This window comes from Chrysochloris asiatica, unplaced genomic scaffold (assembly GCF_000296735.1).
Source record: "Chrysochloris asiatica unplaced genomic scaffold, ChrAsi1.0 scaffold00019, whole genome shotgun sequence".
In the NCBI taxonomy this organism is placed as follows: Eukaryota; Metazoa; Chordata; class Mammalia; order Afrosoricida; family Chrysochloridae; genus Chrysochloris; species Chrysochloris asiatica.
In genome coordinates, this window is record NW_006408537.1 from 23,801,756 (window position 1) to 23,818,959 (window position 17,204).

At 38.9% G+C, this 17,204-nt stretch overlaps 1 protein-coding gene across 2 annotated transcripts in view; it reads left to right on the top strand.

Annotated features, from left to right (window-relative positions):
* Window positions 1–17,204, top strand: part of SMAP1 (small ArfGAP 1) — a 196,535-nt gene that overhangs the window by 148,290 nt on the left and 31,041 nt on the right. For both annotated transcript variants that reach the window (XM_006835751.1, XM_006835752.1), the window contains one exon: window positions 15,332–15,422. In XM_006835751.1, coding sequence (XP_006835814.1) covers window positions 15,332–15,422 — 91 coding nt within the window. The remainder of the gene's footprint in view (window positions 1–15,331; window positions 15,423–17,204) is intronic.

Consider the following 17,204-nt stretch of genomic DNA (forward strand, 5'->3'; position numbering starts at 1 on the left):
TGATGTTCTTGATGTCATCCCACAACTCTCCTGTTCTTCAGTCTTTTGTGTTTAACGTATCAAATCTGTTCTTCAGATGATCTCTAAATTTAGGTGGGTTATATTCAAGGTCATATTTTGTCTCTCATGGACTTTTTTTCATTTTCTTCAGCTTCATTTTGAATTTGCATCTGAGTAATTGATGGTCTGTTCCAGTCTGCCCCTGGCCTTGTTTTCACTTAGAGCTTTTCCGTCGTCTCTTTCCGCAGATGTAGTCAATTTGATTCCTGTGTATTACATATGGTGATGTCCATGTGTGTAGTCGTGTCTTATGCTGTCTAAAGAAGGTTATTTCAAATGAACAAATCATTGGTTTTGCAGAATTCTATCATGTATTCTACAGCATCATTTCTATCACAAAGGCCATATTTCCCAACTACTGATCCTTTCTTTTTCTTTGCTCCCAACCTTTGCATTCCAGTCATCAGTATTGATCAATACATCTTGATTGCATGTGTGATCGATTTCAGAGTGAAAAAGTTGGTAGAATTCTTCTATTTCATCCTCACTGACTTTAGTGGTTGGTGCATAAATTTGAATAGTAGTGGTATTAACTGGCCTTTCATGTAGGTGCAAGGATGTTATCTTATCACAGACAGTGTTATACCTCATTATGCTTATGTTAAAACTTGTCCTCATAATTCTATCAAATTGTGCTCAACCTGCTTGAGCCTCTGTTTTCATTGCTCTCAATATCTGTAATTTTAACTGTCTTCAAATTCTGTATGATTCTTTCCTTTGACTGATACAATCTGTTGGTTTAAGTCCTTTTATTGTATTTCCCATTTCAATTATTGCCCCTTTTAGTTACAGTGTCTTTTTTTTTTTGATACTCGTTTTATCTGTGCATTTTCTCTTCTCTTGGCTTTTTGTCTTTTTCCTGTAATCATGGCTAATGTTGTATTATATTCCTTTTTTTAAAAAATTATTTGATCATCCCTAATTGCACTTTCATATCCTTCACTCCCTTTATCATGTTTATTTGAATGGTATTTTATTTCTCTGTTCTTTGCATGTCTTATGAGTTTATGTTAGTGAATTGGAATTTTTGAGGGTATTAACTTTCTCATGTCTCCCCAGTATTTGGAGGTTTTGCCCAGGCTATTTTCTGCAAGAATCTCTTAGGTAGGCAGAGACTTGAGCCTTTGCTTACCATGTCCTTATCTTTTCTGTGGTAGCAATTTAAAAGTTCCCAGTCTCAATTTTTAATTTTAATCTTTCCCAAGCATACCATGGGAACACTGTGGTCAGTCTGTCCACCAGCAGCACTGCCACTCAGATGAGATACCGTGTACTAATTAATCTGTCCACTAGGGAATGTGGGCCTCTCTTTCTGATGACTACTCCATTCCCTCTCTGTTTTTGCAATCATGTTTTTAGTGAAAAAAAAAATCCACATCTGGTGAGCCCCCTTCAGGGATAGCTGTTGTTTTTGGGTTTGTCTGAGGCCTCCTTTCCTGCTTTGTGGGGGCTGCTTATGTCTGAATTGGCATTCAGGGGAATTGCAAGCCGACTCTTGTCCATTTCAGTAGTAGGAGGTCAGGTACTTCCCAGAAAGACCTCAGAGGGATCTGTATACTGGTTTGAGAGCTCCAGTGACCTTGTGGTGGTTGGGGGAGCAGTCTTTATTTAGGTAACTCACCTTGTGGTCCATGCAGGAAACCCCCTATGGGAGTTCATAGCAGTCAGTTGAAGGAAGAGTTGTCCCACTTTGAGTGCTCCCTAGGGATATCAGCCTTTTTGTTATCAGAGCCCCCCTGAAGTATGTTGATTATGGGTGGAGCCTATACTAAAGATACTTCTTAGCACATAGCTACCTCAGTCAACAGTCATCAGTACTGAACAGAAGGGGGAGCACACAGACCTGACCTGACTCCTTGGGAGGGCCCGTCCTATTTCAGAGGCCCAAGCTATGGTAGGGAAACAGGTAGATAGTTGATTAAGACAGTAGACTCCACTACTGGGGCCTTCTCTAACAATTGCAGCCAACAACTTTCTGGGTGGTGGACATCCTGGCATAACTGGAACGGACATCCAGATGGTCTCTTTTGTTGATTTCAGAGCAGACGTTTGGGGTCCTTACTCATTGCACATTTAGAGAGTGTGCTGGTTAGGGTGCCAAGCTCTTGTTCTGGGGCCACTTCCCCTGTTGACAGCTAGCAGTGGTGGCCCATGTGGCTGGAGAGATGATTTGGGAGAAGGGATATGTGACTCACTGATTTGTTGATTCTTGCCTGTATATATAGTTCTTCAGTGTTTTTCCTTTGCTCTGTGATTCAGAGTCTCTGAAAGCCAAGCATCATCGTTTCCTTGTTGTATTTGCTGGGGATGGAAGGAGTGATATCTGTTTATGTTGCCATCTTATTGGAATTCTCCTAAATTATGTATTTTAGGTTTTGATATGCACATATTCTATCAACACTCTAATTTCAGCTTACTGATAGATAAGAAAAAAAACTGTGGAAAAAGAACTAGGGGTTGCCTATTTTTCAGTTTTCTTAGTCTATCACATGTAAGTGGTTGACCATTAAAGGGAAGTGACAAGAGTAAGAAAGCGTATGAGTGTTCCTTGTTTTTTTCTGGTTTCATAAAGTATTCTTTTGCCCTCATAGCAAGTTCTGATTGGAACAGAAATCATGGCCTATTGGGGCTAACAGCACCCTTATTTACTGTTGTGAGTTCTGAGCTCATGGAGCATTGTAAGTTCTGGATGTGAACAGTGGAGCAAGGAATCATGGTGGGCATACATATTGCATGTATCTATTTGTGACGCTTGTGGGTTAACGTGCTAGACTGCAAAGTCGGTTTGATCTGCAAGGTTGGCATTTCAAGCTCACCAGCCACTCCTTGGAAACCCTATATAGGGTCGCTATGAGTCGGAACTGACTCGACAGCACTAAACAACAGCAACAGATTGTGTTTATGGAAATCCTGGTATAGAGCTATAGAATAAGTGCTGGGCTGCGAACCACAAGGTTTGCAATTCAAACCCACCAGCTACTCCTTGGAAACCCTATATACAAGGTCACTATGAGTCAGAACCGACTCAATGGCATTTAACAACAACATTGTGTTTATGTGTATGCTCCTTTATTATTAAGGGTTTCAGGGTGGGAATTGTTGTTAAGTGCCATGGAGTCGGTTCCGACTCATAGCGACCCTGTCAGGGGTTCTGAGGCTGTAAATCTTTACAGGAGCAGAAAATCTCATCTTTCTCCTGCGGAGCAGCTGGTAGTTTTGAACTGCTGACCTTAAGATTCGCAGCCTGATTCGTAACCACTATGCTATATGTTGTTGTTGTTTAGTGCCATCGAGTGGATTCCGACCCATAGCGACCCAGTATAGGGTTTCCAAGGAACAGCTGGTGAGCTTGAACTGCTGACCTTGCAGTTCAAACAGCTTTGCAGTCTGGCGCATTAACCCACAGCGCCACAGCAGGACCAAAGCATTAAACCTGGTATATATAGATTACCCTTGTCTCAGTTATCTAATGCTGCTGTAAAGATATGCAACAAAGTGGACTGGCTTTAACAAACATAAATTTTATTCTCACAGTTTTGTTGTTGTTGTTATGTGCCATGGAGTTGGTTCCAACTCATAATGACCCTGCAAAGGGTTTCTGAGGCTGTTAATTTTTACGGGAGCAGAACGCCTCATCTTTCTCCTGCGGAGCGGCTGGTAGTTGTGAACTGCTGACCTTGCGGTTCGCAGCCCGATTCGTAACTACTACGCTACCAGAGCTCTCTCAGTTTAGGAGGCTAGAAGTCTGAATTCAGTGCATTGGCTCTAGGAGAAGGTTTTCTTTTTCTGTCAGCTCTGGAGGAGAGTCTTGTCTCTTCTGTTTCTGATTCCTGTTTCCTTGGAGGTCTCCTTGTATCTTGGTATCTCTCCTCTACTAGATTGTTTAATCTCTTGCATATCTCAAAAGATATTGACTCAAGATACCCTACAGGAGTCTTTCCTCATTAACAAAGATTACCTTTTCCCAGATTGGATTAAAACCTCAGGTATAAAATGTCAGGATTTACAACACATATTTTAGAGGGACATGTGGTTACGAATCGGGCTGCTAACCTCAGGGTCAGCAGTTTGAAACTACCAGCTGTTCCGTGGGAGAAAGTTGAGGCTTTCTACTCCTGTAAAGATTAACAACCTCGGAAACCCTGTGCAGGATCACTATGAACCGACTCCACGGCACATAACAACAACAATTCAATTCACAATACATAGCCATGAAGTCAACCCTTTTGTTGTTGGTGTTGAATATTGAAAAAATGTGCAGCTCATATATGTAAAGCATTGTTGAGTCAGTTCTGGCGGTCAAGTCAGTTCTGGCCCTTAGCGACCCTAGGAACCACTGGTAGTTTTGAATTGCTGACCTTGAGGTTATTAGCAGCCCAACTCGTAACCACTATGTTACCAGAGCTCCTTGTACAGCATTGTAGGTTGTTCTTTAACAGTTATACAAACTAAGATTGGAGCCAAAAGATTAGAGATGAACAGATATACTGATTTCTAGAAGGAAAGCCTAAGTGTATTGTGAATACCATTCAGCTTGACATGGATTCTGTGAAAACTCAGTTGGATTTTGTTTTTGTTTAATTGTTTGCATCTTTTTTCAGAGTGTTAGCCATGCTCACTAGTTGTGCTCATGAGTTTCCTAACAACAGTTTCTGTTAAACTAGGCGTATTGGTTGAGATTCTTGGATATTCTTAGTGTCAGTATGTATACAGGTGGGCGTGATGAGCAGGCAGTGGGGTAGCTTTGTGAAGTGGATGGACAGCTGTACCCAAAGATGTCAAATTAGCAGAAATAATGTCAGTGTGGAGGGAGTGTTCTACGTTCTTCAGTCCTAGGTTTTGTTTTTTTTGAGTACATTAATGTCATTATTAAAATTTTCAAATGACCAAGCTGTAAAGACTAGTTAACACTTTACATGACAGAATTTGTTCCTCAAAGATGCTAAGCATAAATATACCAACAGATTTGGGTAAATCTAAAATTTTGGAATCAATACAGGAACACTTCTATTGCTCTGGATACGACAGTACAAAAGAAAACAGTGAGGAATCTTGAGTGACCAAAGGCTTTGTAGACATCTTTGAAATATACTACAGCTGTTTTGTGCTCACTTCTTCATTCAGCCATTTGTTTTCTGCATGGCTGCTGCCTGAGAAGGAAAAAGAATATTTAGAATTGTCCATTTATGTAGAATAAGGAGCTCCGGTAGCATAGTGGTTACGAATTGGCCTGCGAACCACAAGGTCAGCAGTTCGAAACTACCAGCCGCTCCGCAGGAGAAAGAGGAGGCTTTCTGCTCTCATAAAGATTTACAACCTCGGTAACCCTGTTCAGGGTCGCTATTGGTCGGAACCGACTCGACAGCACTTAACAACAACAACATATATATAGAATATGCTGTACCATCATCTCCAATAATTCTATAATACTGGAAACTTTCACAGAGAGACTGGCTGAGGAGAGAAAAGGTAGTGGCATTATATTCATCATGTAATCAATTGACTGAGTTATCTTTTTTTTTTTAAAAAAAAGCAAAAACTTTATTGTGAATTGAATGAAGCTTTACATAGAAGAGCGTCAGTTTTATCTACAACAAACCATATAATTTGTTTCAACTCAGTGATTGCAGTCCCCCCATGTAACATCAGTTATCCCACTTCCCCCCTGTGGTTCTTATTTTCATCCCATCCTCCTTCCATCCAGTCCTTCAGAACTTTGTCCTTAGGAAATGCTGCCCTTTTGGTTATGAATGGTTAACCATTCCGTGGTGAACATACCTTACCAGTGTTGTTTTCACACCTAATATCGGGCTGCAAAAACCAAGGTCTGCAGTTCAGAACTACCAGCTGTTCCATGGGAGAAAGATGAGGCTTTCTGCTCCTGTAAAGATTTATAGCCTTGGAAACCCTGAACAGGGTCACTATGAGTCAGAACCGACTCCACAGAACATAACAACAACAACAACAACAACAACTTACCTGCTTTGAGTTGGAACTGACTCCACAACACATAACCGCCGCCACTGCTTGTCTAAAATTGGGCCACAAGGGTGAGTTCCATTTCAGATCTGAAGGATGACCGAGGGCCATAGTCTCAGTTTCTTCCAGTCTCTTTTTGACCAGTAAGTGCAGTATTTTTTTATGAATTTGAGTTTTGTTCTACATTTTTTCCCACTCTACCCAGGATTTTCTTTCAGAGCAGTTGATAGTGGTAGCTTGGCACCATCTATTTCTTCTTGTCTCACAGTCATGGAGACTGATGTTCATGAGCTCCATTAGTCCATTGGACTAATTGATTCCAAGAGTCTTCAATTTTCACCACTCTACTTTCCTTTGCACGTGGAGAGACCAGTACTTGTACCTTAGATGGCCATTCGTGAACTTTTAAGGTCCCTGTCGCTACTCACCAAAGTAGGATATAGAACATTGTCTTAGGGGGACTGTGCTATATCAGTTGACCATGGTGTCCCTTGAGACTATGGTCCTGAGTCTCCAGGACCAGCAGCTTGTTCCCTGAAGGTATTCATTGTGGGCTAATGCATCATACTGTAGAGTCATTTGAACTAGAAGGTCGGTGGTTCAAGCTCACCAGCTGCTCCTTGGAACCCAATACAGAGTTACTATGGGTTGGAATCTACTCGATGGCACTTAACAACAACAGCAATAAGCCCTGTATGTTCCAGCACTATTCAGTGGTGTCAGTGACTACATGTCTTTTATGGCCCTTTCAACTTCTGAAATTTCTATGAATCTTCTCCAGCCCAGTTGTAAAAATGGTGGAGGGACTACCTCTGATTAGCTCTGACTTCAGCAGGGGGAATGATAATCAACCTCAGCATTAGCTCAAGGCTGATAACTATGAGACGGAGATTAGACATGCCTCTACCCTATAACCTCTGTTACCAGTTCTGACACAACCAACTTCCTCCTCCGAAGACACTCTATTGTCTCTACTGAATTTGATAATTCATTGAAATGACCACATAGAGCTCATAGACCATACTCACAGTTGTAGTGTTTAATAAGAAAGTTAACAGATTACAGTTCAGGATCTACAATTCAGGGTATAGTTTGATTAGGTCAACCTCTTCTCAGCCACTCTCCTCTGGTCCTCATGCTCTAAGCTACATGGTGCCTTATTCTCTACCCTGTGCAATGGCTCAAAGCTCTTTTAGTGCTGTTGTTAAATGTCCTAAGGGCACGCCACTCCTTCAGTAGCATCAGCCTTAAGTCACTAGGCCTCAATTTACCTTGGTGAGTCAGCAAACTTCCCTCCTTCTCCCCATCCCTCTCAGCCTTCTCTGTAAGCAAGCTTCATGCCTGAAGGCACTCAGCTTTCTCACACTCTGTCCTGGGAGCCACTCTGTCTCATACTTGGTGTGCTGCTGCCACTTATTTGTTGTCACAGCTCTCTGTCTCCTAGGTCGAGGAGGTTCAGTGTGCAGGGATCTTGGGATCCAATGTACACACTCCATTCCTGGCTCATCTTTCTTAATGGTAGTGAGATCCCCCATTCCTGCTTCTGCTTCTAACCCTGTGTTTGAGTTTCATACAGCCAGTCTGCATGGCCCTACCCAGGTTTTGGGTGAAAGCTTACAAAGATTATGACCAGAAGAGCCATATCAAGTAAATTGCATCAATGATACATTGTTTGGGATAATAGTTCCCTTAGATTCCAGGACCTAATGAGATAGTAGGTTAATGTTAATCTTTGTAAAGGATTATTTGGATAATGTTAAATCACACATATCCATGCTTATAATGGTGGTGCTCAAATAGTTATTCCTCAGTGTACAGTTCATAAAAGGAGCTCTGGTAGCATAGTGGTTATGAGTTGGGCTGCTAACTTCACGCTTAGCAGTCTGAAACTACCAGCTTCTTTGTGGGAGAAAGATGAGGCGTTCTGCTCCCGTAAAGATTTACAGTCTCAGAAACCCTGTACAGGGTCGCTATGGGCCGGAACCAACTTGACGGCATTTAACAACAGCAACAACAGTTCATAAGCACAACACACTTCTTTTTACTGCCTCAGTTGAAAATCAGTGACGTAATTACTAGCTCTAGTTGACTATTCAGATCCTTCTGTGGCACTGTGGGTTAATGTGCCAGACTGCAAAGCCATTTGAACTGCAAGGTTGGTGGTTCAAGCTTACCAGCTGCTCCTCAGAAACCCTATACAGAGTCGCTATGGGTTGGAACCAACTTGACGGCACTTAACACCAACAATTTACTAGCTCAGATTTGTCTTTTATTATTTCTTTACACTCAGACCTGAACTTTAGTTAGATCTGTCTAATCTGCTTCCTACTTTCCTGTGGTCAGTTTTCCTAGTGAGATACATATTTTTAAAACTGTTTTATTATGAATTATGTGATAGTTTACATGGGAGAACATTAGCTTTACATTCGTCCTGTGTTGTTACATTGCCATGGTTGCAATCCCCTACATGCATCATCAGCCAACCAAAGGGTACACTCCCAAGCCTACCCCCTGGTCGTCAGCATACAGCCCCTCTTCCTCTCTGGGTGTAGAGTCCCCAGCCACTCCATCTCTCCATGTCATTGTCTCTGCCTCTATCTCTTGCATTACTGGCTAGGGTCTCACACTCCGCTCTTGTTCCTTGATGGCACCAGGGGCCTCCGCTCCAGGCCTGCAAAGTCAACCACTTCCTTCCTTTTGCTACAAAATGTCGACCTTTACATTTTTAACCATCACAGTCGGTCCTGATATTAATTATTCACTATTGTACCACATTCTTATAAACGGAGAAAAGATTGACGTTGTCAAGGACTTCATTCTTCTTGGATCAACTGTCAACACTCAAGAAAGCAGCAGTCAAGAAATCAAACGACGTACTGCATTAGGCACATCGCTGCACAAGACCTTTTTAAAGTGTTGAAGAGAGAAGATGTCAGCTTGAGGACTAAGGTGCGCCTGACCCAAGCCATGATATTTTCAGTAATCTCATATGCATGCGAACTCTGGACAAGTGAATAGGGAAGACCATAGAAGAATTGATGCTTTTGAGTTATGGTGTTGGAGGAGAATATTGAAAGTGCCATGGGCTGCCAAAAGAACCAACAGATCCGTGTTGGAAGAAGTACAGCCAGAGTGCTCCTTGGAGGCCAAGATGGCCAAACATCATCTCTCATACTTCGGACATATTGTCAGGAGCGACCAGTCACTGGAGAAGGATGTCATGTTTGGTAAGGTGGAGGATCAGAGAAAATGAGGAAGACCCCCAACGAGATGGATTGGTCACATGGCACCATTGATGGACTCAAGCGTGGCAACAGTAGTGAGGTTGGCCTAGGATCGGGCAGTGTTTCGTTCTGCTGTGCATAAGGTCGCTATGGGTTGGTACCAACTCGATGGCACCTAACAACAACAACAACAACAATTGTACCACATGGGTACCATCTTCATCTCCTTTTATCAGCCCGCCCAGAGAGATTGGATAGTACTCAGTGGAGATTCTTCTACCTTTCTCTGCGCTCTCTGGATCTAGGCTCCCTCTTGAAAGCTTGTAAGGCAGTCACTTCTTGCCTTTGTAGCCCCTCCCACCCCCTCTCCCCTCATTTTGGGTAGCCAATGTCCAAGTTGCCCATCCCTTTCTACCCTGTGTATTGAAGGGGTGGGATGGGAATGATCCTCGCTGTACCTAGTGTGATACTTTTACTCCTACCTGTCAGTTTCCATCCTATCTTTCTTACTTTTCAAAAACAATTATCACTGCCTTCATAAAGTCTTAATCACCTACCACCACCATTACTTTTGAACTCCTTAGCATCTCATACTTTAATGTGGTCCTTCTTATCTTCTACTTGAAAATTATTAGTATACCTGCCCTGTCTCTTCTATCAGATTGTGGTTTGTTTATTGCAGCGTATTTTTTTTTTGTTATTGGAAGATTAGTATCCATTCATAATAAGCATTGGGTAAATATTTTTTTAAATTTAATTTGTCATCATTAGAAATTATTAAGCAAAAGTCATCCTGATGTAGAAGAATGGAGTCTTGTAAGATCAGCCTCTGCCACTCTAGTCATGCATAGAGCTATTTTAAAAAATTATACCACTGTAAATAAGAGGTGAACAAAATGGATTTTATGTCTTTTCCAGTTTTATGGTTCTATGAATGTTATAGGAAACTGATTATAGATAAAGTAGCTAAGGTATAGTTTTAGATGTCACTTTTATAGACATTTATAGAAAATTTTCTATAAAATGTGGAAAGTTGCATAACTTCCCTCTTCTTACACTCTATACTAATATTACATTAACTATATTAACTGGCAAACTAAAGATAGCACAGTACATTGTAGAGGATTGGTTGTTGTGTTGTCTGTTTAAAGGGATTGTTGTGTGTCATCAACCCTGTATAGGGTTTCTGAGGAGGAGCAGGTGGGTTTGATCTGCTGACTTGCAGTTAGCAGCTCAGTGTTTATCCTATAGTGCCACACCAGGACTCCTTTTAAAGGCATGTTGTTGTTGTTAAGTGCCATAGAGTGAGTTCTGACCCACAGTGACCCTGTATAGGGTTTCCGAGGAGTGGCTGGTGAGCCTGAACCGCCGACCTTGTGTTTCAAACCTACTTTGCTGTTTAGTACATTAACCCATAGCACCACACGAGAACTCTCACAGGAAGCGATAAAAATTGGAGTTGGGAACTAAATAGGTTTGTATTCTACTACATTTTATAGAGTAGCATTATGAATTACCAAAAGATTGGCAGGTGATGTTTCTGCTAATAAAGGCCTTAATAATTTGAATGAGACATATGCTCAATATGAATCTAGGAAATTACATTTTATAAAACTGCTCTATTTAAGCAGATGTATGTTTCTGCTTGTTAGAATATTTTGTTTAATGAATTATAGATTGTTTAATTTTGTCTGCTCACAGTTGACTGCCTTCTTCACATATTAACAGAAAAGTTCCATATGATGTTTTTAGTAGTAGGAAAATTTATAGTGAATGATTCCGTAAATATGATTTGTTATGCTTGAGCTGAATGTGTAATATTGAAAGAGTGACAATTATGTCAGAGAAGATGTCATTGTTAAGGTCTTGATTTACTGTTACTGCATTTTATTAATCCCTGCCCATAAATCCTAATAAGATAGTAACAGATTCATTCTTATGTCCTCTAAAATTTGGCTTCAAAATATTATATACTTGTGTTTATATGGTAGCTATATTTTAAATATTTTTAACGGTTCTTTGTAAAGTATAACAGTAATTGATATGTTAGAGAACACAAGTACAAACTATATGTTTTGTGTATTATTATTTTTGTTGTTTAACAAAAGTTCCTACCTTTTTATCTTGAAAATACTTGGTAAATGTGGCTACTTGTTTTAGGCAAGAATGGTAGCAACCAGCTATGTTTTCATGTTAAAAGAGCTTGTTAAGAAACCACATATTGTAATGTGATGCATATCAATTTGTTTTGTTAACCAAAGTGTTTAACTAGAATGCATTTTGGGAATTTGTTTATAATTCATCTCTGAACTTGAACACTGGTGATATATGCTTTAAATAAATCAAGCAACAAATATGTTGTGTTGTAGAAAGTAAATGGATATCAGAATGATCATGAGGCACAGTTTTCAGGATAAATACAGCATGTTGTTTAGAGAATGTCAGGTTGCTACAAGTACTAGAATGAAGGACAAGGAAAAACTCAGGATTTCCTATTGTATTTCTTGAGCTGCAATTTGAAGTGTTTGAGGTTCTTTGTTTGAGTTTTGAAAATAAAAGAGATTTATTATTTATTCTTCCTCATCCAATATTTAATTATTGTGCAGTTGAAGTCTGAATAAGGAAAGAAACTGATAGGACACAGACATGTGAATGACTCTCTGGAAGGAAAGATGTTTTCTGAGTTGTAGCAGTTCTGGTAGGGGGAGTAGAGATTACTAGAGAAGCTCTGCATGGTTTCACTTGTGATTTTTCCTGCTTTTTAGAAAATGCATGTATAGTTTTATACTTAGCACATGTAGGAAGATGCATTATAAATCAGAATTTGAATTTGAATTTGAAAATTAAAATTAGCTTGAAGAGGTTCAGGATTTTTAGTCAGCAAGAAGCTTGTGTTGTTGTTGTTAAGTGCTGTGGAGTCAGTTTCTCTGGAGCTACTGTTGGGTTTGAACCACTGATTTTTTGGTTGGTATTCCAGTGCTTATCCTACAGTACTTATAGGAAGTTTTATTTCTGTCCCATGCTTCTTTCCATGTAAAAAAGAAATTCATTAAAATGTTATACCAAATAAATAGTTCTAGAATTTGGGTCTAGAAAACGCTTTCCCTATTTGAGTTTCAGTTTAATTTGTAATACGAATAAAATTGACCAAGTGATCTACATTACTTTACAACTGTAACATTTTTTTACTCTAAATAAAAGTATTCCAGGTGTTAGATTTTTAAGTACCTCCAAACATAATACCAACAAAGTATGGTGGCTCTGTAGGATAAGCACTGGACTGTGAACCACAAGGTTGGCAGTATGAGCGCACCAGCTGTTCTTGGGGAGAAGCTGTTCTTTTTGTCCCTGCAAAGATGTACAGACCTGGAAACCCTATATAAGATCACTATGAGTCGGGACCAACCTGATGGCACACAACAACAAGAACAAGCATAATACCATCAATAAGACAACAATAGATAAGGTGGTATAGGATGAGGCAATGTTCCATTATATTATATACATAACATTGCCTTGAGTAGGAAGATGACAGCTTACAACAACAACAAAGCATAAAAAGCTGTTTAGACTGTTATTGGTATGTGTAACCACTGAGGAACTACTCTGGAAACTGTTGGGGTTGTCTCATAGAACACTTGAAGTTTGCATGCCTTATGGCTAACTGAACTTTAGCTTTCCTTATGGGTTTGAGTGTATATACTCAGGGTCATCCAGTTTGCATTTTAAATAATCAATTGAAAACTGTTACTACTAGTACACTTTCTTTGAAATTATTTTATAATCCTTAGGTAAATTTTACCTATATTGAAATTGAAAAGTGAAAGAATAGAGAATTTGAAATGACTTATAATAAACTTGAGGAACTTGGTTAAAGACACAGGCTGGTAATTTTGTATTTTAGAAGTTCACTAAAGAACTGGTATCTGTGGTGGTAGATTAATTGGTTAAAATAATTCTGAAGGAGGCAGTTTAGCTGAAAACAAGGAAGGTTAGATACAAGTTCTTAGAAGTTGTAAATCTGTAATAGGTACTGGTAGCGTAGTGGTTACAAATTGGGCTGCGAACCTTAAGGTCAGCAGTTCGGAACTACCAGCTGTTCCACAGAAGAGAGATGAGGCTTTCTGCTCCCATAAAGATTTACAGCCACAGAAACCCTGTACAGGGTCGCTATATGAGTCGGAACTGGTTCCACGGTACATAACCACCACCGCCACCAACATACAAGTAAAATGTTGCTTAAGATGATTAAAAAATGACTGCAGCAGTACATCAGCAGGGAACTGGCAGAAATTCAAGCCAGATTCAGAAGAGGATGAGGCATGAGAGATATCGTTGCTGATTTCAAATGGATCTTGACTGAAAGTTGAGAATACCAGGAAGATGTTTACTTGTGCTGTATTGATTATGCAAAGGCCGGTGCTTATGATTATACAGATCATGACAAGCTATGGACAATATTGTTAAGAGTGGATATTCCAGAACACTTAATTGTGCTCACGAGGAGAAGCTGAATTATATGAGGAAGAGTGTGGCATCAGAATTGGGGGAAGACTTATTAACTGTCTACGATATTCAGATGATAACAGCCTTGCTTGCTGAAAGGAAGCAAAGAGGACTTAAAATAATTACCAATGAAGATTAAGGATTATATAGCTAGCCTTCAATATGGATTGTACCTCAGTGTAAAGAAAACAAGAATCCTCACCACTGTGTCAATACATAACATAACACATGGTAAATGGAGAAAAGATTAAAGTTGTCAAAGACTTTGTTTTGCTTGGATCCACAATCAATACTAATGGAAGCAGCAGTCAGGAAATCAAACGATGCATTGCATTAGGCAAATCTGCTGCATAAGACCTCTTTAAAGTGTGGAAGAGCAAAGATACTAGAGTATTAAGGTGCTCCTGCCCCAAGCCAGGGTATTGTCAGTAACCTTACATGTGTGTGAAAGTTGAACAATGAATAAGGAAGACCGTAGAAAAATTGATACATTTTAGTTATGGTGTTGGAGGAGAATATTGAAAGTACCAAGCCAAAGAACAAATCTATCTATGTTGGAAGGCGTACAGCCAAGAACACTCCTTAGAAGCCAGGACAACCAAACTTGGTCTCTTGGACTTCATACTTCGAACATATTACCAGGAGAGTGAAGAAGAGTAAGTCTGCCAACAAGATGGATTGGCAAAGTGGCGGCAGCAGTAGGCTGAAGTGGAACAATTGTGAGAATGGTGCAGGTCTGGGCAGTGTTTCATTCTGTTGTACATAGATAGGGTCACTATGAGTCGGAAGCCATTTGACAGCACCTGGTAGTACCAACAAATAGGTAACCAATTATATAACAGATAATTGTGAATTCTTTAGAAATGATCTTTTAGGATAGTTTGAAGAATGAACTAAGTGAATGAGTAAGTATTTTTTAAGTTAGAAGCAAGCTTTAGAGTTGAGGAAAATCCAGTATCTGTAGGTCTTTTTATTCTACCTTTCAGAACGTTTTTTTGTGTGAGAAAAGGCTAGTTTGAAATGTGTAAGTGTCACTTAGGCTTTGGAGAGCTAGAATGGTGTTATTTTAGTAGTGTGAACTAAGGATGAAAGCATAGCAAAGATTATCTTGTTAAACTTTAGCACAGTGTTATTTAATACATCAGCAATATGGGTGGTGGAAATCACAGCATGCTTATGAGAATTCCATCGTAGTCACCCATCCCTAACTGTGGCTAACAGGAATAAGTTAAAAGTTGCTAGTAAACAACATGAAATGGAGTTTTTAAGTGTACTTTAAAAAACTAGATTGCACAAAGAGAAATGAATGGTTAAGAGCAATTTATTAAAATATAAATATTTGTAGTCACTATTTTTGGGTCTTAAATGTAATAATTGTTATCACAGACTCAAAGATCATGTGGTTATTTGCTTTTTGTATAATAATAAATGCTGTAGATTTCATTATATCATGCTTCATGTTTAACTACAGTAATTTTATCAAAAGTGAGTTTGTTTGGGATTTAAAAGACTTATTCCATATTATTAAAGAAAATCAATATATCTAATTGTTTACTTTAAAGCTGCAGAAGAAAGAAGATCAGCAATTGGAACTTAAAAAGAGTACCAGCCCTAAAAAAACTGTAGAACCCACTGTTGATCTTTTAGGACTTGGTAAGTAATACACAATAATAATAGTCACCATTAGAATTCCAAAACAATTGAATCCTTTATTTACAATGAATACAATGCTTGTATCTTCAATATGCCAAAGGTACCTGTTAACTGAATTTGACAATGATATATGATTAGTTTGAACTGCAAGTGGGCGGTTCAAGCTCACCAGCTGCTCCTCAGAAACCCTATATAGGGTTGCTATGGGTCAGAACCAACTCGACAGCACTTAACAACAAATGATTAGTTTGTTGGCTTCCCACACACAAAAAAAGATCTTTAATGAGGAAGCTGGTGTCTGTCAGTATTGCCTCTCTAAAACAAGTAATGAGTTCCTTGGGGGAAAGAGAAGATATCAAAGTAATCTTCAAAGGCTTGGTGTAAACCATGACATTTCAACATTTAAAATAAAGAGGCCCGGTTTCTCTCTCTCTTTATTAAAAAAAATTTTTGTTGTTAGTTAAAACTATTTTTTAAAACATTTAAAGGGATTTTCCCCTTTTAGCAAAAGAATTGTAGGATAGCATTTTGTAAGATGTATGAATGTAAAGTAAAATTTCATTTTGGTTAACTGAAGCGACACACTTTACAACTAAACCTAATAGCTGGATTTTTCCCCCTTTCTCTGTTGATAATGAGAAATGCTCATTTTAATTTATTTTTTCTCATGGATGGCAGATACATGTTGCCAGCTTAGTAAGTTACCACATTTATATTTAAGGGGTGTGTGTTCTGTGCAGTGTTTATCTACACATATTGTCAACTGCTTTTTTATAGTTTTTCTTCATTATAAAAGCAACTGTTTTAAATCATATTTGATCCTACATTTTTTTTTTTTCTCTTAAGTTTGGAGAAAGAAGGACAAAGGGGAAGTAGTAAAAAGAAGTTGAAGGATAGAGTTTAACTTCATTCCCTGTTTTTCTAAAACTTTATTTTAGTTCTTATTGAATAGATTATTTTCTGTTTTAAGAATTATAAGTGAATGTTTTATTCATTTCTTAGGAAACCGATATATCATGTAAACATACTACCTGGAGGTGTAATTCTTATATGGTGGTAGAAAGTTAGTATATTAGAAATACAAAAAATAACTGTAATTTGAAAATAGACCTTCCGTCTTGAGGCTTTAAATACTGTTTTAGGTCTCATAACTTCTATATTTCCTTTGCTTATTTTCAAAGTAAGACTATATTTTACTAATACTAAATCCATCGTATTCTTCATTGCAGCATTTCTTTTCCAATCTAAGTGTGTGGTTTATTAGATTATGATTTAGGAATGTAAAATCTTATCCTACAGATTTATTCATCTATTAAACAAATATTATTGGATAATGTAAGAATGTAATTGGGATCATGTCAGGTTTCTAACTTTACAAGAGTGAAAGCTAATTAAACTCAGCACCAGCCCAAGGCCGATACTCAAGAGGTGGAGGTCAGATATGACTCTACCAACCTTCTTTACATTAGCCTGAAGGAGCTCAGCTCATGCTCTTACCAGTCAGCAAACCTAACTTCCCAGACAAAGGCTTGTGAGGCACCCTGCTCTGCAAGCAAGCCTTTTAGACCGGAAAGCCTGATATTCTGTCTCAAGCTCTTGATGTTACTTCCACTTCTCTGCTGATCCTCCAATGTCACAACTGTCTGTTTCCTAGATCAGAGAGATTCAGCATGCAGAGATCTCATGGTCCAAAGGATATGCTCCTCTCTTGGCTTTTTTTTTTTTTTTTTTAATGTTTTATTGTGAATTATGTGATACTTTACATGGGAGAACATTAGTTTT